Source organism: Larus michahellis, chromosome Z (assembly GCF_964199755.1).
Source record: "Larus michahellis chromosome Z, bLarMic1.1, whole genome shotgun sequence".
In the NCBI taxonomy this organism is placed as follows: Eukaryota; Metazoa; Chordata; class Aves; order Charadriiformes; family Laridae; genus Larus; species Larus michahellis.
Window position 1 is genome coordinate 54,975,910 of NC_133930.1, and position 26,422 is coordinate 55,002,331.

Consider the following 26,422-nt stretch of genomic DNA (forward strand, 5'->3'; position numbering starts at 1 on the left):
CAATGTTGCCTTTTTTTTTTTTTTTCCCCCCTGAAGGAAGCTCTTAGCTAACAGTCTATTAAATTCAATGAAGCAATGACAGAAAAACGGCCTCACTTGAAATGTCAGGATCTGATTTTGTTTATATTTATTTCATCCATTTTTAGTGATAAATGCCAGAAAGGAATGTCTTAACAGTGAAGTCATATTGTCCTCCTATGTATTTTAAACAAATATTTCTTATCATAAACTAAAAAACCTCACATCCCTGGAATGGAAGGATTCTGGAATGATTTTTGCTTTATTGTATCTTTATGCAACCATACATACTACCCTTTATTTGTGACTTTTCTCCCCTTTCTTCCTAGATTTTCATTAGTACATTCTACCCTTTAAAGAGAGGACAGCTGCCTCTAAGGCTGTGGGACTTCACTATTGGTGCTTCATCAGGTTTCCTTTGTGATACCAGGTAAATCACAGAGGCCTCCGTAAGAGGAGCTGTTGGCACTCAGAGACTGTGAATTCATCCAAGCAAGGCAAAACATTTGTAAACTGTCACCTACGATGCTATTACTGACTCACGCTCTGTAAAACGGGGCTGGTGAGTATATTTCCTTAGTTCTCTCCCAAGCTTGGAATGGATATGAATGCAGGCTGATGTCAAAATGTGTGTTGGGGGTTGTTAGTGGAAGATCATTCTTCGTCTCAGGCTATGCAAACTGGGGTCCTAGCTGGTTCTGCAGCATGCTTTGCCGACGTCAGCAGCGATATTGCAAACCTCACAACACCAGCCCTATGGCAATGCAGGCTGACAGTGCGAACAAAATTGTCATTATGTCTCCAGCAACATCCCTCTCTACTTGCAGGTCTGGATATGCCCACTCCCACCCCCCTGACGCTTTTGAAGGAGAAGGTGAAGTGTCCCCTGTAGCACAGCTTTGTGTGTTTCAGCTCAGGAATGTCTCCCCCCACCTTGAAACCTGAACAACCTCCCCAGGATCTCAGCCCGAAGGGCTGGCATGCACCTCAGTGACATTTCAATCACAGTCGCCATTTCCCCTTCAGACTGAAGCCCATTAGCTGCTAAACTGGCTACTTCCCAGCGCTCAGCTGAAGGAAGCACTTTGTTGGGAGTATAATCAATCTTACCACAAAACTCTGGCTGGTACTCTCTCAGGTGATTAAACAGTCACATGGGAGAAAAATGACACAATTCAAGGGTTGCTCTTAACCGAGCTAGGACATGAAAAATGAAAAGTGTCACTATATTACTTAGATTCCCTTACATCACCACCCCCAGAAAGGAGCCATGAAGTGCAGCCCCTCCATGATGGACTTATGCATAATTCAAAACACGCGCTGCCTTCAGGAGCAGATCTCTGGGTCCGAGTCTGCCGAGAATGCCAAGCAGCATGAGCTTGAAGGCTTCTCAAGCAATGAAAAGGGCAGATCACTAACAGTGTGAGAAAATGAAGCACAGGGAAGACTGAGGTTGAGATCACACATGTGAAGTCACAAACTGACAACTTTAAAAGCTCTGTTAGCAAGTGAACATCCCCAGAAGCTCTCAATATTTTTACAGATACCTCTAGACTTGTGGTCCTTCTGCTACATAGTCTTCTTATGCTTTATGAATATTCACCGTATGGGCTGCCCACAAGAATGAAACATAATGCTCTTTAAATTAGCAGAATTAGTGCTAGATTTCAAATGGTTATTCCAATATTTCAAATGGTCTTTCCAAGTTTTCTTCTATTTTTACACACAAACTCAGAGAGAGAGAGAGAGTTGCAACTGGAAAGGTAGAGAGCATTTTCAGTCCTGAACTCACCACGAGGTAAAACTAAGGCCAGTGTAGCTGAACTGCCTGTTGGTTTTCAGTGAAAACTAGAGTCAGCATGTAGGTAAAGAGTTGTTTCAATTAATTATTGTAAACATGAAGAACCCTGCATTCACCCAAAGTCACTAGAGGGTGGGGTTTGAATTTGCTAAGGGTTTTCTCTTTATGAGATTGGAATATGAATCACCTTGGGGTAGCAAGTTTCTTGGGGAATCACCTTGGTGACACCACTGGTTGCGACACGCATTCTTCCCCTGATGCTGGTGGAGGTCAGTTAACCCCCAAAGTAAAAAATTCCAGCAGTTGAACAGGCTTATTCTTAAAAAAGCTGTGGTTAACTTATATTTTGAATAATCTATTTTCAGCTCACTCTCACATGATCCAGTGCTTCCTTTCCAGATCTGACCACCCCAAATTTTATCTTATAAAAAACCTCTCATTACACAAAAGTCACGGTCAAATTATTTGTCTGATCCTTCTCTATTGACTGACATTTTTAAGTCTTCCTCTGTAGGGGCAGTATTTACATGACTTGAACAACATTAACAAGCTGTGTTTTTAAAAAACTTTGTCAGTGTTTCTGCTAAGTCATAATTTTGGATTAATTATCAGGAATATTTTGTCATTATGCCATCACCATTTGTAAAACAGAGTACCATATGAAAATTAATATATGAATGAAATGTAAGTTAACATCAGACAGTAGCACTGGTATACCCGTTTGTTAAAATCAATGTATATTAGTATCCTGAAAGTATCAGTAACAGCCCTAAGAAGACAGTAGAGATAATCTGTAAAAGCGAAAGCAGAGCATAACCACATACTACTCTGCAACTCGAGGAACCTGCTAGGTATGTATTAGGGGCAAGTCAATTTAGATATCAAATTCTTCTTTGAATGCTGGCATATTGACATGACATGTTCAGTGGATCTCAGTCCTGTTCGGGAAACATCAGAATATTTTTCTGTTCTTTGTCTTCAGCCCCCTCCCCTGCCAGCTTCTGCCCAGCTAAGTGGCTTGAGGGAACTGATACTTCCTCTGATTCACAGCTAGTAAATGCTCTTCCTGGGCTTGTCACAGTTATCTGAATACATTTACAGAACATGTCTTTTTAATCATTCTGCCAAATTTGGAGAAGGAAAAACTGCAAACAACAAACAATCGATTAGCAACAATTAAGAAAATTACAGGGTTGTTTGAAAAGCTGCTTATCTGAGAGATCTCCATTAATGTTTACAGCATAGTTAATTCAAATGTTTGTACCTAGCAAGAAACAGAGAGGTTGCTAGCCATGTTTTTGAACCTTCACATGTTCAAAACCCAGTGTATTTGTTGGCTTTACTGGACAGATACCATTTTATAAAGCAAAAGGAGAATTTTAGGGTATTTTTCTGTTAAATCACTTTGAAGAAAAGACTCTCTGCTAATGCATTTATTGGATTTTTGATCCTGAAACACAGCCTTTCTTTGCTCACAAACAGAATACATACACAGCCGTACATCCTGAAAATTACATGGCTGAAGGATTTTGCAAAAACTTTTACTGATAACCTCCAAAATCTATTAATACTGTCACTAAATCAACATCTCCAAAAAGTAGGGTGGGCTGACTAACCTCCATGAGGCAATGGCTGGAGTGCACCAAGGACTTTTGAACAAAGGGACAGGAGGGAATTCAGTGTCAGAGAGAAACTTTGCAGCTTTTGCAGTACTGGCAGAGAAGAGTGGCTCCAGCCCTCAGAGAGGCTGGGGAAAGCAGGCTGCAAAAGGCACTTTCTTGGATCTCAGTGTCAGTGAGGAGCCCATACTCAGCATGGCCGGATAGCAAAAGGATCTGCCCTGCAGAGATTGCCTTAGAAATGCAGCATGGGGAAAGAATCGATTGCATTCACAGTCCATCCCCTCAGCAGTGGAAAAACCTGCTTTGGGATCTCCTGCAAGTCCTATGCAGACTACAGGCACCTGTAGCATTGGGGATCCCGTTCTTCCTGCTCTCTTCCAGTCAATAAAGGATCAGACCTCCCCTGCTGTTCTGTGCTTTGCAGATATAACCACTTCTCCCAGTTTTCTGGCACTTTCCTGGCTACTTAATGATGTTCCTCTCTTGCAAGGATAAGTTCAAGCCTCTCCAAGCCCCTGTATCGACACAGCAGGAAGCCTTTTGTCAGCCTTCTCATCCTATGCTCTCTAATTCCTAAACTCTAACAACACACTCGTTTGTTCCCTGACCAGCTCAGACTAGATACAGAAATGATCATTCTTCTATTCCCCTACAGTTGTCTTTCTCACCCTGATATACTTAATTTCCCTTGCTAAGGCAGTATTACCTTCATACTGTTAACTGACCTGGTGAGCACACCCACAGCCCAAAACCAGCTATCTTGAAAATATAAAAATGTCTTGAAAATCCCAGCTATCTGGAAATTATTAACCATTGTGACTTCCTGGATGTAATCATGCTCCTTAATTCCCACGTCCTGTGTCCTGAGATCATAAAAGATACTTGTGCATCATACAACCCTAGCAGGCTGAGTCCATGCAGCAGATCCACTGTAGGACAGAAATGCAAAGGAATCCATCACATAAGCAAAGTGTCTTTAAGCTAGGTAGACAGGAGGGTTGCACAAACACCAAAATCCTTCCCTGCCACAAATCCATGCTCTGGGACTGTTTCTGCTTTTGGAAGGAAGAACTAAATGTTGGAGGAGCTGAGGCCGAATGAAGGGCAAACTGATGCAATGGTCCTTGGGCCAACAACGGGAGAAGTGTCAGCAGGGCACAGAGGGAGAAATCTTTGAAAGCGTGAACAGAAGTCAAGTGAACAGGGGAGCCAGCACAGTTAAAACCATTGAGCCAACCTCCTGTTCACTCAAGAAATCTTGCTGAGGGCATCCTTCAGAGCACGACAGAACCAGCTGGGGAATAAGAGAACTGAAACTGCTCCTCAAATGCACGTAGCATTGCTAAGGCTGGGTGACATTTGTCTTTTCTTCCCTTGACTGGCCCTTAGGATTGTTGTTCCACCCCAATAAGAGGCAGCATGCGACCTTAGGAGTTAAGAAGCAGAGCAGTGAAGTCCCTTGCATGTGTGAGACATGGGTCTTCTGCTCTGACTAGACATTATTACTGATTTACTGCTTAAAATATTAAATAGACACTGGTGCTACCTCATGCATCTTGAATGCTTCTGAACAGTGACCAAGACACTGAAGAGATTTTGTTGTCCTTTGTTGGGATTTTGGGATAGCCCATGTGTAAGTATCATATCAAAATTATAGCTCTATTTATCTGAAAACTAAGAAAGCATGAAGGGGGATGAAATAATTCAAGGACTGAAAACAATTCTCCATGGGGAGAATTACAGAGCTCAGCCTGCCTATCCTGTCAAAAAGGCTTATTCAAAGCTGAGCTGATTACAGTGTATATGTACCTTTGTGAGGGGAAAATACATGGCGTGGAAGAGCTTTTTAATCTAGGAGAGAAAGGTGTAAATGAACAAATGATTGGAATACAAACACATATTTTCAAAGTCAAAGTATCCGGTTCTGTTTAAAAGAGAAGCTACAATAAGGGAAAAGGCAGACACTGTTTTGCTCTCAGCCTTCACACCACAACCGGTGGGGGTCTGGAAGAAACCTTAGTCAGGAAGATACTCTGTCATGTAGGTCACGGACCACCGCATCCCAGTACTCTGCTAGGCCTTACAGGTCTGCTAGGTCTACAGACCTGAGAACTTTTATGCAAGTGAAAATTCAGGCCATTTTGTTCTGACCAGCTGAAAAACTAAATTAATTATCCAGATTAATTTAGTATAGTGAGAAGCATAATTCTCTCTTCTCAAGATCCAGTTCCAGCAGCTTTACACTGGCTTCCAGTTACCACCTTAGAAGACTCAAGTCATCTTTTATGAGCTCGAATCTTTTTCTTTTTTTGCATAAGAGAAAGGCTTTTGAACGAGCTTGATACCCTTTTTTTCTCCTTTGATCTGTCTAATCACATGAATTAATTGACTGTTAAAAATTGTAAAATTCAAATCTCTTTCAGGAATTCCATAGAAATACTGAACTATGTCACAAATCGTGCTTAAGATCATAGCTTCATATACTCCCCCCAGTGCCATGTGACTACCAACCCAGTATTGATTTCCTTTCATCTCAAAAACTGAAGCAATATTCATTGCCAAAATAAAAAGCTGTCTGAGTTATGAGAATGCACTGCCAGCAAGTTCCAGGATGAAGCATAGATATAAAAAAGAAAAAAGTGGGGGAGGGAGTAGCGAAAGCATATGTGAAAAAGCTGAATATACTCTGCAAGAAGATATGTATTAAAATAAGTCTTTCATAATAAAACAATACAGGAGCAAAGGCAATAGATGGGTGCCACAATGCCACTGATCTTGTCCAGTGCTGAATGGACCTTGTTGCTGGTTTAGCTTAGAGCAGCCCTGCGTGGTAGCCAGCCTTGTCCCACTGGATTTGCTCCAGCCCATTTTTCCCCAGCTAAAACCTTTTCTTTTGTCTCAGTGACCAAGACTGTACTGGGAATGAGGGAGGGGGATGAGAGACAGGATGAGACAGGACAGGGTATAAATAATCAGACATTACATTGCCCCAAAATAATGCATAGGTATTTCTCCCTTGCTGCTTTGAAGAGCTCTCTAATTGCCAAACAACATCCATGCTCACGCTCTTGAGTTTAATGTGTACCTCCTACTGGGTCCGGTACTTCATATAACATTTTTAATGTTAAAGATCAAGATGTGATTCATAGTGCTCACTCTGCAGCAAACTGGGCTCCCTGCAGTATAAATAGTAAAGGTAGCCAGTGTGCCTGCTATAAAGCAATCCACAAAAAGGCAGCGCCTGCTCCTCTCCGTGGTCTGCCTGGGGAACAAGAGGGCACAAGCCTTTAGCAGGAGACACTCCAAAACCGCCTACCCGTCTCCAAAGTTACACACCGTGACTCAGTCCTTCCTTGATTTCATGTGGCCTGAGCATGACCTGAAGCACAAAGACTCCTGTCTTTGCTTAACTTTCCTGTCTTTGCTTAACTTAGTACTTTGTAACAAAAAAGACATCTTTGGGTCCAAACAAGATCTGAATTCCTCAAAGAAAACAATTCCCCTCCCTCATACAGAGAAAGCCCTTTCTCCTAACACTGTCCCATCCTAGGTGAAGCAGGCTTTTTCCTTTCAGAAGTCTTTCATCACCTGCCGTGGCATCTTCTAGGGCTGTCTACCCTTTCCTGACAGAGAGCCAGAGCAGCCTCTGCCCAGGTAATGTCTGCAGTAGATTGGCATCACATGTGCTCTCCCTGAAACAGCTGCCTCATTGCATTGCTATTGATTCCGAGTTGGATTTCTGCAGTGAATCTATTGCATTTCCATTAGCAAGACTGCAAATGATGAAAATGTTCATTTATATCATTGAGCTCTGCATCACAATTAACCTTGTGGCTACTTAGCCTCCAGCAAGCCAAATTCTGCCTTCTCATCTGATGCCGAGAAAGTTCCCCAAGTTTTCTCTGCACCCAAAAGTTAGACACTGTAAATCTGACGTGGGTTGCTGTGTGTGTTTATTTGTAGTGCATGAATAGGAAATAAAACATTTAACTTAAAAGTACAATAGATACTGAAAGAGGATAATTTCAGTCCCCTGCAGTGGAAATCCAAACCCGTGTTTTGTTATGACATCAATTATTAACCATTTTTGCTTAGAAACGTATGATGCAGTACAGTCCCAGATGTCCTTTTTAACAAAGAAACAATGGCCATATACTCCATATACCTATTGTATTTTCTATACTTACATATGCATATGTATATGAGGAGGGAGACCATACAGAAGTTCCGTGTAGCATGAATACATGATTTATTCTCACTGAAGTTTACAAAGTAAAATAATGCTTTCAAAAAAACAAGTGCAGATTGCTATTTTGCACGGAGAGATTCAGACTGGTATTAAGGAAAATACTTCAAGAAATACTGCTTTTTCTCCACCAGTTCTGCACATGATATATGGTGAATGAAAGAAAAAACACACCCATGAGGTAGTTTTGAAAGCCATGAATTTGGGGTACTTGCCCAAGAGAAAGAAATGCAGGACCGATCAGTTCAGTCCTCTGCATGTTAAACAGAAGAACTGTTTCTATGCAGGCAATGAATATTAAAAATGGAGATGGTAGAGACACAAAAAGAAACAAAACAATAAATTTGTGTGAACAAACTGTGCTTGTTGAGGGCATTTTAAAGACAGTGTGACTAACTGGGCTGGGGAGAGGAAGTCTCAGTTATCACTCTAGCAGGCTTAATGGACCTGAACTCCCTAAAAATTGGTGCATGTTATGCATCTCACCCCATCAGTCCCAATCTCACTTTACTCTGAGTGTTCCTGCCACGAATATGTACATCTGTAAGCCACCATGACCTTTGGGACAGCAGAGAAATAAGTGTTTCAGGGAAATACAGACTGGCTGGCTCAGTACAGTGGCACTTGCTTTATTGCTGCTTGTTAATGGAGGCCCAGTTGTGTCTCCAGGGCCTACTGAGATCAGCATCTCTTTATTATGCTCTTGAGTTAGGCTCAGAACTTGTCTGGTATCTTAACCGTGATTAATTATAACTTCCCTGTGACAAGACACTGTTAATTCACAGGACACATCAAAGAAAAGTCATGGCTTTCAAAACAAATCTTCGTATTGTGTAGCAGCCATTTAACATAGAAACTGAAATGGAGGGTTAGTCTCCCTATACGCTCATTGGAGAAAGAGAGTTACTCCTGCTACAGCCACGCTGGGAATTGCCTGAGGGAGGTCCCCTCCTTTATGCTGAACAGGAAGCTGAAGGCTGCCTTACTTCCTAATGTAGGCACTTAAGTCAGGTGTCTGAAGCTAATCAACATCAATACTGTATCAGAAATGGAGCAACATCTACTTTAAGGTGCTCTCCTCCTGCATCTTCAAGCTTTGGGGAAAAAGCAATCTCCCATGTGGCGCTGCCCTGCATAATAACAGTGAGCATAGAAAAGGCTGGTATACAGTCTGTGCTGTATCATCTGCTCTCCTCTCCGGTGACTAGAGTCCCCTGTGGCTCTCTGAGACATCCCTGACCTTGACACTTTCAGAAGCTGCCAGGCCTCTCAACCCCACAGCATTGTGATGGGGATTTGAACTGCAGAGCACGGGTCAGAATGAGACTTTTTCAAGAAAAAGAACAAACGACTTGTGAAGCTGCTGTGAAGAAACCCTAGCTGTCCGTAAATTGAAGCCTGCAGCATCTGTAACTGGAGGGAAAGGCTCCCTCCTGCCTGCCACAGAGGTAAAATACAGACCTTCACAAATCACTGTGTATCGGAGAAAGGACATCAAATGCAGAGCTGAGAAAGAATAAGCGGAGGTGAAAGAGGCAGAAAGAAATTGCAAGGAATATTTACAGTATAATACCAAAACAAGGGACAGGCTACTTTTCTTTTCATTTTTCCCATCCCTAACTCTAAAGACAAAAGATATTCAGTCATCGTGCTTGGATAACTTTGGAGGTGAACTGAGACCATTTCCTAGGTAAACACCCACTACTAGTCCACAGAGGCACCCTTTTAACACTTTTTCCATTGAGGATGAGAAAGCAGCAGCTTTTGCTGATGCTGCCCCAGCACCCCTGAAGTGGCATCAGAAATCAGAAACACAAGAAGGCAGCAGTCCCAGTCAGGGGTGACTGACAGCAGTGCACAACCCTTTCTCTGCTTTGCCACGTTTTCCAGGTGAGGGCCAGCACCGGGGAGGTAGGAGGGAGCCCTACCTGTCCCCAAGGGGCATGCACCCGTCAGGTGCTGCAACCACCCACCTCCGCGTGTTATGAGTACAACTTGGTGGGCACAGAGGTAGGGAGACGCAGAGGTGCCTGTTGGTCATCTGCTGGCCACCAGTGTAGTGCGAGGTGTGCAGCTGTCCTGCCAGCACACGGCACCTGAGGTGGCCAGGGAAGCCAAAATCGGAATGGACGCGGGGGCAGCGCAGATATGCCATGGGGGAGGTGCATCCTGTGGACCCTGCTCTCTGATGGGCCTTTAGCTGTGTTCGCAGGAAAACCCACCCCAGCAAAGTCCTCGTGCTGTGGTCTACCTCCTGCCCTGCCTCCTGTGTGCCTCATGGCACTTCACCAGGTCAGGAGAGTTGTGATCCGAAAGCCAAGGGCTTGGGCAACTCCGCTTTGGGGCAGAGCCAAAATGCAAGAGCACTGCACTCCTTTGGCAGAGCTGTCACCCCAGGAAGGCAACACCATATGGACGCTGGCAGGTGGTTTTGGGTGAAATCTACTTAAGTGGAAAGAGAAGGCAGTGCGAAGACCTGTAAAGGGGAGTGGTGGGTTTGCAGATGTATAGATGCAGTTATTACAGAAACACAGTTTTGACAGTACTACAGAGCTGCGTCTATTACCAGCCTGTGTGGAATTGTGTTTAAAGGTGATGGTATATGAAAAAGTACAATTTAGCTCCTGAACTGTGTTAGCACTTTTACAATCTACATGTCTTCTCAGAGGGAGGGAGATTGTAGGTTAGTGCGTACTATTATATCCCGCTTGTAATAGAATCTTCTCCGGTGTAATTAAGCTAAGATTGACATGCTCCCTAAATATGGGAATCCTTTAAAACATTCACCTTTCCTTTCTGTTTCGGCAAAGGAGAAATGATATCACAATATAAAACATAAACCAAACAGAAAGGAAGAGATTATTTCTGTATTGATAAAGGGCAAAGTATAATACTAGGAGTGGGACCGGTCTTGAATCTAATGCACCAGACATAATTACTAGGATTGTCTCTCTTCTGCTTTCTCTCCCAGGCTCCAGGAGAAAGAAGAATCAATTAACTCTCTGCAGACTATGACCTTGAAGGATACAGCTTTAAGCGGAATATGCTGAGTAAGACAGAAAAGAGAGGAGAAGAAGAGAAAAGGATTTGGAAACTCATGGAAGGGCTTGGTTCAGAAACAATACATCAGCCACAGAATATGAGATGTGTCCATTCTTTTTTATTTCTGCACTGGAAAAAAAAACCTATCAGCACAAAACGGGCTTTCGGGAAACAAGTTACCTCACTCTGCCTGAAATGGAAGAAAAGGACACTGAGAGGCAAAAGAAGGGACAATCCAATTTGCAGATGCTACTTTCCAAGCCATCTCTCTGAGAATTTTATAGCTGTCAAAGGCATTCATAAAAAAAAAAGGTTATCACTGATGCAATCTGTCAACCTCTCCAACAAAACTTGCTCTACATAAAACACAATGATGTGTTTGAAATGCAGCTGTTGCAAAAACCCCAAGACAGTGCTTTTAGAGCTCTCCAAAAAGTTCATTTCATGCCTCTTTGAATTCTTAGGCAGATCTTCTGCAGTGTACTTTTCCAGCTATATTTTCTTATTTTTCTTTGCAAGGAATTGCAGCCCCGTGCCATAGTCAGAATTATGTGCCACAGTTAGAAAAAATACTGTCTACACAACCTTATCCCTCAGAGCAACCCAAACTTGACCTGCTGCCAGTTTTCCCTCTCCTTTCAGCATGTATCTATCTGGAAGTCTATGATGCCTTAAAACACATTTATCTTAAAATATTAAGACATCAGTAAAAAAAACAACTCAAGAAAATCACCTAATTTCTGGACAACCATTTATTTCCCAGATGCGAGCAGATCTGAATGCAGATAATGGCTTTCCGTCAGTGACTGCTCCAAATAATCTCTTCCCTGCCCCCCCTTCATTTACTTCAGAGATGAAGTTAGCGTGTTACTGATAAAGGCTTGCCTCACTTGTGGAAATTCAGGAGGACAAGGGTTGTCCTGGCATAACTAGCTTTTGGATGCTTCTCCCTCTCACATGGAAGAGGCCATTTTGACTGGATGGTGTTCCCTGGTCACTTTATGAAGTAGAAAGTGCTGTCATATCTTTAACGTCACTTATGATATTTGCACTACAAAAAAAGATTTTCTGCATCAGCAGAAAAAAAAAATCACTTAGAATTTGCAGTTTTATATAACTGCAAAGGTGGCTAAGTGTCCCAATAATTCAAATATTGTCTAACCTACCCCAAAGTCCCCTGTCATTTAACTGCACAGTAATATTTCCCTATTAGACTATTGCCATCAGACAAATTACTTTTAATCCAAAGGCTGGTTGTCACCCATTATCTAAGCAAAAGGCAGCAGGGCTTCTACAGGAATACTTAAAATTTTCTTTCAGTGGTTCTGGAATCGCTGTTCAGGACTGACTCTCAGCTAAAAGGACCTCCGCTGAAATCACTGTAGTGATGCTTATTTTCACCAGCAAGCTGGTTGGCCCAAAATGTTCTCTATAATCCAATTGCCACATACCTATACGGAGTCCAGTCCTGGTGGGGCTAAACTTAATAGCAAACTTCAGGGCTCCAGTGTGAGGGCCAGTATGTGCCACCTACAAGGTGGCCATCCTGCGGCATTACAGGGAAGGCACAAGGGAGAATAAATGAGATGGGGTCCTGCAAGGCAATTTGCAAGGAACACAGCTGCTTATTCTGATCACTGCAGCTTTCCAAAGGAAACCTCAGCCCTGTGATCTCGGCACAATGGGGCACTGCCTTCTCTTTTACTAGATTTGCAGAATTTTGCACAGCTCAGGAATTGCTGGCTTGATCTGCTCTGGATTTGATGGGTTAAAATGATGAATGTCAAAGAAATTACACTTCAGCAATGCAGTATTTTGATCCTTTATGATCACTACTGAAAAAATAATCCAGGTACCCTGAATATTTTTTGCTTTAAGGATGAGCAAAGACTAATTTGGAAACTGACCCCTCCTGCATTGACAAGAACGCTTTCCTGAAATGCCCCACAGAAGTCAATGAGGCAATGCCTGAGGAATAGGCTCAACAAGGATCAGCCCCTAGAGGAGGGGAAAGACGCAGAGAAACGTGTGCTATGCTTTTAAGAGAAAAGGAAAGATCATAAGATAACTGCTAAATTAATAATTCCCAGTCTCTAACTGCTTCAAATACACTGTCGCTCTTTCCCACTGTTCTCCCTGAGTGTTTCAGGAGGATGACAGGGATATTTGCCAGTAACAGACTTCAGGAAGGAGGTTGCAGAAGTGCTCTGCAGGCAAGTCAAAGAAAATGAACACACATGGAAGATCCAGCACAGGACGCAAATCAAATTTATAAGAAAAATACGCTGATAGACCATGTGGAATAGCGATCTGATAAGCCCTTGAAGTAAATCACATACTTCCCTATAAGTGGATGCTGAGAAAAGGGTGGTATTGGCACTTTACAAACGTCCCAAATGAAGCCCTCTTCACTGCCATGCACAGCTCAGAACTAAGTTCAGAGGCCCCCAGGTGCTCTCCTCAGAACGTAACCCATGCTATACCCATCTTAGCACATTTAAGCTTTGCATGCCAATCAATCACATGTCCTCCTGGAGGACAGCTGCAGAACAGTTAAGTGCTTGTGTGTATGCATGTGTGTGCGCGTAAGGAAAAAACAAAGAAATACATAGCTTCTACTTACAAAGTTTTGGAGCAGTTTGGAGATTGGTTTCTGTTGCTTGCGCCTGAGATGCTGTGGTAGGCTCCAGGGCAGTTGGTGACAGCGAAGGTGCGGCAGAGGACAACAACCCAACATCTAGGATGCGGTTATACAGAGAAGGCTGGAGGAACGGTTTGGAGGGCACAAGCGAGCTGTCACTTTGCACTGTCACTTCAGCCTTGCTCTTGGGGCTAGGTACGGGGAAGGGTGAGGCATACACCTCCGAAGGCACCCAGGCAGACAGAGCTGTAGGATCCACAGCGCTCTTTGGGTCTTGTCCTATCCTCCCAGGGTCAAGGTGGGTAGGAGAGTCATACTCAAAAATCTTGTCCACAAAGACCCACTTGAGGCCAGCAATGCAGAGGCAAAGGCTGAGCAGGCAAGCCAGGATAGGGGCGATGCAGATCTTTTCAGAGTTGAGGCAGCCCTTCAGTCGCTCTGCCTCCAGGCACACACAGCAGGTCGCAGCAAGGCCTGCTATCCCCTGGACCCTCCTGTCCTCTCTTTGGGTCCCCGGCATGTTCTCCTCAGCCGGGAGCCCGTCGAGGGACGCATCAGGGCTCAGCTGAGCTGAGGGGCTGGGGAAAGTGTCGTCAGCTACTTCAGACATGTTTAAGCATCAGCTCTCAAACAGCTCACCTCCAAAAGGCCTTAACTCTATCACAGTCCATTACTGTGAGACACAGACAAAAAGAGATGGTAGTAATAGTCACAGTGCTCTGCAAAAATCACAGAGTGGGAGTCAACAAAAGGTCTGAGCTCAGCAACATCATCCAAACTGGGAGAGGAGTACCGCACAGGAAAAATGAGACCCCCCCCTCGTCCCCCCCGGCTCCCGAGCCCTCTGTTGCTCTCTCTGCCTCTCTGAAGCAAGAGTAGCTTTGCAATTACTGAGCTCTTGTTTGCTGGCCACTTTTATAATTCCTTAAATGCCTCTCGAGCAATTCCAGCTCTTCTGCAGGAGGGAAGAAACATCCCCCCAAAAGCAAGCACAACAAAACAAAACAGGGGGAAGGAGGGTGACGAAAGAAAACCACGAACACTGAACAAATTGACCGGATTAAGTGAACCAATAGCCCAGAGCGAAAGGCAAGATTCTCACCTTGAGCATCTGAGGCTGGTATCTGCTTAGACGAGGAAAACAATTGTCATGCGGTAGAAGGAGCAAAAGCAAAATCTGTAACAACAGCGGCAGCGGCAGAAGTGACAGTAGCAGCAGCATCCTGTCGTGTTACAGCGGCGGCTGAAAGAGGCTGAATCATTACAGAGCAGCAGGTGCTCTCTGTCTGAGCATCACTGCAAACAATATCATTACACAGAGGTTTGAAAGGAAGAGCGATGCCAAGACGGTGGTAACTCCCTTTCTCTCCCCTCCCTCTTTGTCCTTCTTGAGCGCTCATTCACTTTCCTCCTTTCTCCCCCGCCGCCCCGCTCCCCCAGCCCCCTCGCAGCCTGTTTCCCTGATGTACAGACTCGCTCCTTCCTCCCCTACCCCACCCCCCGCCCTCTGCAGGGGCTGGTCTGAGGGAAATCAGTACACCCAGCAACGCAGGACTGTCAGTGACTTCCTATTTTATCCAATTAGGAGGAATAAAGGCCATCAAATCAAAGGGAGGGAGCGGGCAGGAGTTGCGCGCCTGCCCGCTCCCTCTCTCCAGCCGGAGCGCGGCCAGAGGCGGCAGCCATCGATGCCACGGTCCTCGGGCGAGCACCGGGTGTCGGTGGCAGCTCTTCGGGCTGGACTGGGTTCGCTCAGTCTGATACCCGATCTCTCCCAGGGGGAAGACGGCTTTCCAGCAGCAGTTCCTCCCTGCCTGACACCTAGAGACAGCTTTTCTTTCCAAACCCCTGAGTAAGTTTCGTTTAGCGGGAATACTGCTGGGATGCATCTTAGCTCAAGCAGGGGGGGAAAAAAAAAACCCAACCCAAAACCATTCCCACCTCTGACAAGTTTGCATTTAAGTTATTACAAAGAGGTTTGAATGTTATTTTTCTTTTTTATATTCTATTTACCAACCTCCTTTCCAAAGCCCTCCAAAACCAGAAAAGCAAAGATTTCACGCTAAAGCCAGCTCCCAAAGATACTTTTCAAGAGCTCGCATGCTGCTAGAATATATCCTCACTCCCCTTTAGACTGAAAAAAAAAAAGAAAAAAATCAAAGAATTTTATTATTAACAAATCTTCCACTTTTTTCTTGAATTTGAATGTCATTCCTCACCTCTACCAATACCTAACACTAACTCCCATTTCCATCAGTGCAGTGTAATACAGGGGTAAATCAACAGTCGAGTTAATACAATGGAAGTAGGATTACAATCAGCTCTATTCTTGGTCTCTTTTGCATCCCGCAGAAAGGTACACCTATGCAACAATACACACATATGTATAAAAGGAGAGGGGCTTTTAAGAAAATTTCTCGTTTCTTGGACTCTGTGAAAACATTTGCATTGAAGATTTGTCATCATGAACCCCCTTTCTCTTTAGTATAAATGGCTGTGGGATGCATAAGGGAGCAAAGAATCAAGTGCTACAAACTGCTGTGAACCCATTTTTGCTGGTACCTCAGTCAGGCATCCGAAAGGTAATTTCCTTTGTAGTTATATATTTTCAGCAGTGACAAAAAAGACATCTGTCTACCCATCTCCTCTCTCTGCCTCCAGCTCCTCCCATCCTCCCCCCGCCTCAACTTCCATGGGAACATTAGTAACATTCACATAAAAAAGGTTTATCAAAATCTTAATGAATCCCATAGTGTTTTCGCAGACTCTCATGTCAAGGGCTAATTGATGGATGTCTGATCACAAAGCTTCCTGTGAGGCTGTAGTAGCCAACTGAAGTAATCACAATGCTACTACATTCAAGTGCCTGGAGAATTTACCTTAAAGCACAGCCAGTGATAACACTCTCTGGAAGAATGTAAAAAGATAAATCATCATACAATCTAGTCTGCATTACCACTGAAGTGTTTGGCCCCCAGGTTAATGATGTGATCAGTATCCTCAGACGGAATGAACAGCTTGCATTGCATATTTACGTACATGGCTCCTCTTATTACAAAGCACATGTGCTCCTTAGCTGGTAATATTCTGCATGAGTGCAGCCTCTTTCAAGTATCTCAAAACCTGTTTCAAACAGCAGTAACAACACGGCCACTGTAGAAAGGGTAACACCATAGCAGCTTTGTCATGACAGCTGTGGTGGTCTGTGGGTACAAGTAAGCAAGGTTTCTAGGGAAAGGATGTATCTTTTACTAGATTAATTGATAAATCTGAGAAAACCAGACATAGTTTTGCACACACAAATTGCTCCTCAGGTGTGAAGCTGAAGCACCCCTATACAAAGCAGAGTGCAAATTGAGAATCAGCTGGGAATATTCTCTTCATTGCACAGACGAATTACTGCAGCATCTGAGTGCTCGGCACAAATTTTTAAAAATGTCTTGCCTTCTTTGCCCATGTCTAATTTTTCAACCTTCCTATTTCCAGTAAGACAATTTTCCCTGCTGATGCTGCTCTGAGCTTGTGTTTAATCCACTGCTCTGTCCACATCTTCACTGCTCTGGCCTTCCAGGCAAACTACCTGTGTTCAATCTTCTCCTGTAATCTTCACTGCTCTCCAGCTTATCCAGATTTAACAGCTCTCCTTTAAATTATGTTTCTGCTTTGCTCACATCTTTCTGGTGCTGAGGTGAACAGAAATGCATGTGGAGATGTTGCACCTTTCTGACAAAGGTTGCCATGAAGTTAAAGTAATCATATGCAATGCTACATAGCTGGACAGAGAGAGGATTATTACCAGTTCAGATCATGGGCTGCCACCTCTGCAGGCACAGCACCCTGTGAAATCTCAGAACCTTTTGTCCAAGAAGCCTGGTGGGGACACTTCAGGGGCGCCCCTGCATGTGGGTACATTGCCGCCCTCCTCACCGTGCCTGAGCTCACAGGGACCGGGGAAGGGATCTGCCAAAGGGGTCTTGCCTGTCCCCCCTCCTCCCGAGCCCTCCCGGCTAAACGGAGCCAGGATAGCTTCTGCCACCTCCCTTGCTTTTTCACGCTCTCCTCCACTGTCCAGGCCCCAGCCTGCCTGCACCATCTCCTCCCGGCACACAGCCACCTCCAGCCCCTCCCGCCGCCTCCGCAGCCGCAGCATCTCCATGGGGCCTGGCTCCCTTCCAGGCTGCAGTACCCTCCTCTGCTGCAGGTCCCTTCCCCCGCGGCACCTCCGGACCTGGCACGCAGGCCGCCTGCTTCAGCATCGTGCAGACAGCTCTGCTCAGACCTCCTCCTCACATCCCCCTCCCCAGGGAAGCCTACGGAGCTGCTTCACCCTCCCAGCCCCGCTGGAAATGCAGGGTGCTGGGGCTTGAGGCGAGAAGAACAGGGCGGCACCCTGTGCTCTGAGGTGCCTGGCAGCTCCTGTTATTCCCTGGCCAACGAGGGAGAAAGGCAATGCTGAATCATCGGCCAGGCTGCTTGCCTGGCCCCGCTCCACAGGTGGCCGAAGCCAGGGCCAGGACACAGACTGCCTGCAATGCTGCAACCCGATACCACACAGGGCTGGCTCCTCTTGGGACCTTTTGGACCAAAATGCAACCTCATGCCCTTTATCGCATCTGGGTTGGTAAGGGAGCACGCTGCCTTTCGCGCCAGCTCTCTTGGCTGTTGGTAAAGGCTGATGGACTCTGACTTTGGGTCAGATACGACTGTGAACTGAAGGTACAGTTCGCTGGTTTTGGGGGTCCTTTCTGCTCCCTTTCCCCCAAAGCAATGCAGAAATACTTTCCTACAGGTGCAGTTTTGAGCCTTTTACATTTCTGTAGTGACATGCTAGCGCTGGCGTGCTGTGCTTAAACATGGGTTCTGGCCCAGGCTGGAGGAGATAAGTGCCTTGGAAAGGAGCCAGCAATGGGTTAATAGAAAGGGAGACCCTGGAAGAAAACAAGAGGAAGCATGACCTTGGAAGTAACAAAGTTTTACTAGGGTAGACCATTGGTGGGCAATATAGAAGGATAAGGAAGGAAATTACTTGCCTGCTTGCAAGGGGGTTGGGTCCTTGCGCAAAGATTTATTTCTGATTATTATGTGTCTTGGGTCTCTGGCTTAGAGGAAAAAGTAGTGTGATTCTACACTAATGAAGCTAATCTGTGACTGAGATTTGGACTCCTGCCATATGTAAGTGACAGGTTGAAACCCAGAGGCTTACAAAACTGTAATTTTATTTTGCGGAGTGTTTTTGCAAAGAATGAAGTGTTACTTTGTTAAGTTCCACTCCCAAAAGACTCAAGGAGAAACAGAAAAGCAAAGTCAGCATTAACCTCCAGCCTGAGATGAGGATGAACAAGATGTATCTGTTCCTCCAGTTTTATGGGTCCTAAAAGAAGGTTTATTTCCTGTTACCAAACTGCAGAAGTCCATTCTCTCTGGCCAGCCACAAAGACGTGAAAGAAGCTTAAATAGATACGTGATCATAACTGACAACACCGGGCAAATTAGAGCAGCAAGTATCATTTAACTCAGCTGACCCTTCAGTCATGCCATAATCAGACCCAAACCTGCTGAAGGTTTTGGAAATTAGGCTTGGTGAGACATTCTCATGGAAGCCATTGGATTTCAAATATCCATCTGCTTTAAATAAAGTCCCAGTAGTCCACATAAAGATTCTCTAAGAATCTAAGGAAAGTAAAGTATGTCTTCACAAGTGGTTATTCATGGCTCTGCTGGATCACAGCTTGAGAAAGGATGCTCAGAGGACCATGCATCAGTGCAAGGCAAGTGATCTCCGCCCAGACCACTGCTTTCCTTTAAAATATGTCGATCCTTCAGAAAGAAGCAAGCAGTGTGGCATCAGCTACTCCATCATGGGTTTGATTGCACTCCCTTTTTTTTTTGATACATAGAAAAACTAAAAGCATTGTAACCAAGAAGCTAAAAAGAAAAAAGGTGCATGTTCATTAACAAGAGATTGATGAGGAAGATAAAAGGATGCCTTTTTATTGATTGCAGGCACTTTCTTCAAATTAAATGTGTGCTATTTAAAGATGGGAGGGTGACCCAAAGCAAGTGAGCGGGCCCAATAAGCAGCATCACTGCCAGCAGTCATGGTGTAGGAAGAGTGGGCTATCACACATGGTGCAAACAATTCATTTATTCCTTCTTTCAGTGCTTCACCAGCCTCCCTTCTTTAATCCATCTCCCTTGGATTGAAGCCAGCACTCTCTCCCTTTGAGTCCTTCCAAAAGCCTTCACTAAAAACCTCATCTCTCAGCTCAAATGGCACAAGGAGAAAATTTCATTTTGCTTCTATACTGGTCCTATCACTGGAACTATAAATGTTAAAATGGGACAGGCTGTCACTTGCACATACACATCCCATTTTTCACCTGATGGGAAGCAAACAAGATACATGTGATAGTGCTGTTTGTATGCCTCTGCCCATTCCACCTGCCACCACCTTTTTCCCCTTCATTGTTGTTAAACCCTCTGGCCGTTTGCAGCCATATATATGACTGAGGAGATGAAACATCAAGTCCGAAAGAAAATGAAGTAAAACATAAGCAATAAAAAAAAGCACACATTCAGCCTTAGGCATGAGGGTAAATATGTCAATGTCAACAGAATCATTAGTGTGCTTAATTAATTTTAGTATAAGAAGGCTGCTGTGGGAAGACCCCTTACCCTCAGACAAAACAGGAGACAGGGACATGGAGAGGCTATATCCAAGTCATCTCCATACCCTTAAGCCAAAACAACTGCACTGGAATTATTGCACTGCCCATGTAGGTGTGTCAGAAGCGGATCCTCACACTAGTACAGTTCTTGGAAATGTCTGGAGCAGAGAATACAAACTTCAGTGCTTATGAAAACATTTTGGAGAGCTCATGTTGCCTCTGTGGCAGCATTTTCTGTACTGACACCACATGTGCATATTTACACCAGGCATTTACACCAGGAACATGCTGTCTGTAAGTCCAATAGCCGTGGCTTGCAGAAACAGTGATTTGAAAAAACAACACAGCTACAATGGCCATTTCAAGAGATGTTTATACTTTAAATAGCTACAGCCAGTAATTGAAACTGAAAACTGCCATAAAAGGGGCTGTTATTTCAGGGTAACCAAAAGGTTTTCTGAGTCTTTTCATCTTCAAGTGAAATGTGAGACTCTGAGTTTCTTTCATCCTAATCAAAAGCAGAGCTACTGGCACTACATGAGACACAGAAATACAACATCAAACCACAAATGTCAGGAGTTTTCATCAATGGCACTGACTCATTCCCCCAGCCTCTGCTCAGTCACAAAACTCGGATGAGCCCTGCCACTGTTCAGACTAATGATAATTAGCTCTGCCCTGTGGTAAAGGAGCACTTAAGAGATGTAAAGACATGTAATGCACTCAGCTACGTTTTTCTGCGTGAGGGCAGAAGCAGCAGAAGAAAGATGATGTGCAGTTTTCTGTTGTGGTGGTTTTTTTTGGTGGGCTTTAGTTTGGGGTTGTTTTTTTCAGATCTGGCACCACCTTCACCTGGTCACTGGAGTCTCCAGCAGACCTGCCGGGGGGGGTTGTGGTCATTTATTTTCACAGCATGTCAGTGAGCTGGGGCAGCATTGTAGTCACAGGGCCCGAGCTCACTCATTAACTCCCACCCACCTTCGTGCTCAAATGCATCTGTGTGCCTGCATTTGAGCCACTTTATTCAGACAGAAGAAATTCCTTGTGGGTGTTCGTCAGACAGTGGCAACATGGCTACTTTGCATGGGCACATCTATGCAGGATTTTGTGCTATCCAGCCTTCATATCTGCAGTGCTGCCGCTGCTGTGGGAGTCACTGGACACTGATAATTTGAGTAAAGGTCCCAAAAGCCCTGAATCAAGGAATTATCCCTGCCCCATTGACCTATGGTTAATAAAGTACTTAAACGTGCATGGAGTTAAACAAGTGGTGAAATGCCTTCCTGATTAGGGATGGGCTACATCATATATCTAAGTGCCTTTTTGAATCAGAGCCTAATTTAGGAACTGAAAAAGTATTTTGGAGCATAGTGCTGTGGTTTCATGATAAACAGTTTGGCAGCAATATCATACTTTTCCCTGTCTCCCCTTTCTTTTTGCTCCCTCTGTTCTGTCACCTGCACTAATTCAGTAATATTGTTCAGGTGGCCAGGCTCTCAACTAGATCAGAGAACTGATTTTTTACTTTTTTACTTTCAGGTTTTTCTATTTTTTATTAGTTAACCAGCTAATTCCCAGCCTGCCTCCATAAACATATATAGGCTGGAATAATCGGTCCATCGACCATGCTCCAGAGGACAGAAGTTCCTTGACCTTGTCTTCTCACCAAAGCCTTTGCATAGTGAAACCATGACCCAAGGCCCTTCCTGAATCTAGGCTTACCTTAGGCAGAAGCTCCCAGAAGATCCCAACAAGATACCAGTTATTCTGAAAAATCCTGGCTCTACTTACTACATCTTTCATTTTTTTGTAAAGACAAAATTATTTTTGTACCTGCACATATTCCTAACTGCTGCTGTTTAAAACTAAGACATCAAAATTTACTTCACTTTTCAAAATTTCAACTACATATGGACTTTTTCATAGAGTAACTTTCTAGCATATGTGTATTCAATAGTTTTGCTGTTAAAAAAAAGAAAAAAAAACAAACAAAAAAGAAGTCAAAGACATGGAGCCAGCCTACTGCATGGAAGAATTTCTGTATCTTTAAACAAATGGGTATTAATGATAGGACAGTCACATATTATTGTCTTAGATTTGTAAAGTACGTCTTACAGTACAGTGATAAATTCAGAATCTGGAAGCTTCAGAATTTAGCTTGCAGGAAGTTTTATGATTTCAGCTCAAGAGCTTTCTGCAAACACCTCCAAATAATTAATTTAATCTACCTTATCCTAAATTGAGATATTAATTCAATTACACTGTTTGGTTCAGCTCTGGTCATGTCTATATGTAGCCTGATCATGCTCAAGTTAGCAGAATTGAGATGCCTGCTGTTTAAAACAGACAGCAACACAATATTTATAACTGCAAAAATTCCAACAATAACAAAAGCGACAGCTCTCATCATGCCTCAGAATCCTAGCATCATCAAGGACATTTAATATTTAATATTTAATATTCTTTCTTAGTGCATTCAGAAAGCCATAGAAGGCATGAATCACTCCTTTGGCATTGGCTGGAAAACTTTGTCAATTTCCAGCAAATAATTAAGAAGAATTCAAATAAGTATGACAAAGGAGATTTATATCTAGTTATGAGTTTTCAGTAGTCTAATCAAATATGGCTTTATTACATAGCTATGTTTTGAATGCAAACCCCAGCCTGTGTTTTAAGATGTTTTGGTAAATCTTTCTCACCCCTGCACCCCGTCTCTCTGTGCTATACATGGTCTGGCACAAAAGCAAAACTCTCACCTTTTAGAAATAAAAATCTGAATCGAAAGGTAGTTAACTCTTCTCATACACAGGACTTTAATCTTCCTGCATAAGGTTGGGTGTTGTCAAGAGCAAGAGAGAAAAACAGCAGAGAGGAAACTCCGAAACCTTAAAGAAATCTATACCTGCGGTAATCTCCTTTCATTGACACAGTTCAAAGCTACAGAGCAGACATTGTGCTGCTCCAGACACTGCGCAGACCCTTGCACCAAGGTAAAAAGGGTTTATTATAATATGTTTGCATTTAACACATGGGCATGCACAGTGCAGGGAAATGTAGGCCATTGCTGCTGTATGGTGTAAGAGCAGTAGTGCACCTTTGGAAACACCCCCTTCTGCAAGACATCGGACAACCTAGAAATGGAGCATGAGAGGCAGTGACAGAGCAAAACCCAGGTCTTTAAAGCCCACAACAGGACAGAGGAAGGAGGGTAAATGGAGCCTTTGCTACAGAACCCAGATATTTCTAATCCCCACTACTGACAAGAATAGTGTGTGACGGAGTGTTGATGCACTCGCACATACATATGTATCAGAAAGTTCACAGCAATCATAATTTCATCTGATGGATGCATTATTCCTGCAGCATTTCCTGCATTCCAACTGCAGGTCATGTCCACCAGGGGTGCCTTATGTCTGCCTGTGTTTCACCACAGAGGCTGTGGAGTGGCAGAGGGACTACAAAAAGGAGATGGAGGGGAGAGACTGTCTTCTTCCTTCTTCTTGAGGGTGCCTAAGGAATAAATGCATTTACTCTGAAAGAGTATTTGAAAGGTTGGGCCAGACAGGCAGAGGTGAGGTCACCCTATATCCCGTGTTCCCTGCCAAGATCATCCAAATTACCAACCAGGGAAAAAGTCAAATGAAAACAGAGCTGTTCTGATGTACACCACTGTAGGGATGCCACGCCTCTGGTGGAAAGGGTGGCTGGGATTGTGGGGAAAGGAAATGAGCACCTGCAGGCTGCAAGGAGAAAAAGACACTTAGTGATCTTGGCTTGTACACACACGGACAAGGTGAATTGTGTCGCGAAATCTGTTTCTGATCACAGCCATAGTTTGAAGCCAAACCCTCTAAAACTCTACCGTTCCTTTAGACAGTGACTGCTGCAAAGATGGGGCCAAATTTCTTGCCAGTGTGGACAAGATTTCAGCCTGCTCAGCCACAGCAATAGTGAAGATCGCATACCTGCTTTCACCTGAGGGATGCTGCGCTCTTGCTTAAAAATTGCCCGCATACTGCTTAACTGCCGCTTAACTCCAATTAAATTAAAAGCTGCCAAAGGGCAACAAATCCTCTCTGTGTTTCTAATTTCACGCTAAACACTGTGTCCTTCCTTCAGGGTTTTCAGTAAAGGAACTGTATTTTAACAACTTTGCACATGCTAGAGGAGAAAACAAGGATGTACCCAAAATAGATCCAATTCTAAAGGCACAAGCTCCACAAGGCAAAGCCCAAGCTCCCTGGGGCAGACCAGGCTGACACACATACTCATGGGCATAACATTGTTTCTACTTATTCTAGAAGCCTGAAGATCAGCTAAGGAAGAAAAGGGCAGGGTGCCTTGAATTTTGAACTCCTTTTGCCCCAAAAAGGGAAGCTGGTGCTCCTACCTCACTGATCAATTTGAAATGATTCTCTGGAGGCTTTGTTAATAACACTTCAAAAAATATGTGAAATTCTGTATATTACATTCCTTTCCTTTGTTAGGATCAGTTCATGGTTTCAGCAGGTAAGCAGCCCTCCTCAGCTGCACAGAAATCACTCTTTGAGGCTGCCTTGAAGGACACAAAATGACTAGAATTTAACCAAGTGAGCTGAAAAATAAAAAAAAAGGATAAAGTTTTGGCTTGTGTTGCTGAGTGTGTGCTAGTAACACTACACAGTGCAGGTGTGAGCAGACAATACACTTCTTCTAAACTAGCCTGCTTAAGAAGTGCTAGTATTATCCCAACAGTGACTATTAGGGTTAGACACAGGCTAATTAAAAACCTATGCAGCTGGGGTCTAGTCAGCATTAATAATTAGTTGTAGTTGTCTCCACCACCTTCCACCCTCCACCTCCATCTCCTTTCTTCCTCTTACAAAAAAAAAAAAAAAAAAAAAAGAGATCTCTGTGCATGTATGTAATTACAGGAAACATAATGCATTATTAATGTGGCTGCAGCAGACAGAAAGTTCAGGTTTACTGCTTACTAGTGTAGAGGTAAGTTGTAGCTACTGGCAACAGTCAGCTCGCTGGTGCATTAGGTAATGAGAGAGTTTCCAAGAGTGCCAACTAAAGTGGCTAAATAATACCAGCTATTTGGAAAAGCACAGAAGCTGGGAGGAATGATGGGTCTGAATCTATCACTGAGACAGGCAACTACGGACAACCTGTAGGAATTATTCCAGGAACAATTAACTTGTGACAATGAGGTTGTGCATTTTCTTTGATCCATGAATATGATTATGTTCAAATGCAATTACGCAAGTCAGAAATCTCCAGAGAACGGGCAGAGAGGAAGCAGGTACAGATAGCAGCATGAGACGAAGCACCCCAAATAAAGGTCTTTACCGATCCCTTTTCCCACTGAAACAACACAGTGCTCACAGTGAGCTGGAAAAAAATCCCCGCACATGTCCTGTGATTTCAAGGAATATCAGACAAGTCAGGCCAGAAGTGCTCATTTCCTGGCACACCAAACAATGATCTGTCATTACAGACATGTATCTGTCAAGCTGGTATCTGCACACACATGCTGAAGAAATTACTTTCAGATTTCATTTTCCAGTTATCCTGGACAACATATTATGCTGCATACAAATAGATACACAGCCAGAACCCCTGAAATGAAGGCTTAGAACAGCAGAAAAACATGTGCGACTTGAACAAGTAATGAAGTTATGGATTAGATGCACGGAATAAAGTCACAGAAATTAATTCAGACCTGCTCCCCCGGCAGGATGCCTTTGGGCAGTCTCAACCCGAGTCACATTCTGTTTTTTCCCCTTCTCACGGGGTACTTTCTTTGTACAACATTTGTAACTCCTTGATACAGTGCCTAAAACATAGAAATCGTAAAAAGCAGGAAGGAGCTGTCCTAAAGCTGAAGAGTCAGAAACTTCTCCCACACACCATTGTCGTGTCTTACAGGCTTCAGGGATACGCCAAAGAAACGCAAGTAGACTTCCTTCCCAATAAGCCAGAGGGGAGGACCCTGATCTGCAGCCAGAACCCAAGGGCTAACACGAAATTTGGCACGTGCAACATTAAAGCTACGTTGTCTCAGATCACTTGTACCTCACTGAGCAAGAGCTGCAAGAGGGTTGTCACAACACCTACTATTTGACTTGTGACCCCTCACTTCACCCTGCTGGCCGTGAGACCTCCATAGTAGCTTCTTGCTGACAAGGAGCTACTGTTTCTTCTTCCCACCAGTTGGGCAGGATGGGTATTAGGATAAAAATCATTGTCCTACTGCCTTTGAAGATGACTTTCTCTGTTTTGAGTGTCAACAGTTAACTATAACCTTTTCAGCTAACCACTGCCATTGACTATTTCCTTACTGCAGACAGGCTTTTTAATACTGCTGTGGGGAACTGTACGCAGATGACACAGAGAAAT

General features: G+C 43.9%; 2 protein-coding genes across 15 annotated transcripts in view; both read right to left on the reverse strand.

The window, feature by feature from the left end:
• The window catches only part of NRG1 (neuregulin 1), a 469,260-nt gene that overhangs the window by 87,399 nt on the left and 355,439 nt on the right, over window positions 1-26,422 (reverse strand). For 3 of the 14 annotated variants that reach the window (XM_074569461.1, XM_074569460.1, XM_074569473.1), the window contains exon 1: window positions 13,353-14,020. The exons of 10 other annotated variants lie outside the window; for them this stretch is intronic. In XM_074569461.1, coding sequence (XP_074425562.1) covers window positions 13,353-13,980 — 628 coding nt within the window. In that variant the 5' untranslated portion in view covers window positions 13,981-14,020. Of the gene's footprint in view, window positions 1-13,352; window positions 14,044-26,422 lie in introns of those variants that run through there. One more of the 14 variants, XM_074569459.1, reaches the window with a different exon arrangement.
• On the reverse strand, window positions 14,363-14,657 carry LOC141735949 (uncharacterized). Its single transcript, XM_074569474.1, has one exon. The coding sequence runs from the start codon at window positions 14,590-14,592 to the stop codon at window positions 14,431-14,433; it is 162 nt and encodes a 53-aa protein (XP_074425575.1). The 5' UTR covers window positions 14,593-14,657; the 3' UTR covers window positions 14,363-14,430.

What these genes read in the sequence shown, in the direction of transcription:
- LOC141735949 (XM_074569474.1), bottom strand. Translation starts at nt 14,592, where the DNA reads ATGCTGCTGCTACTGTCACTTCTGCCGCTGCCGCTGTTGTTACAGATT.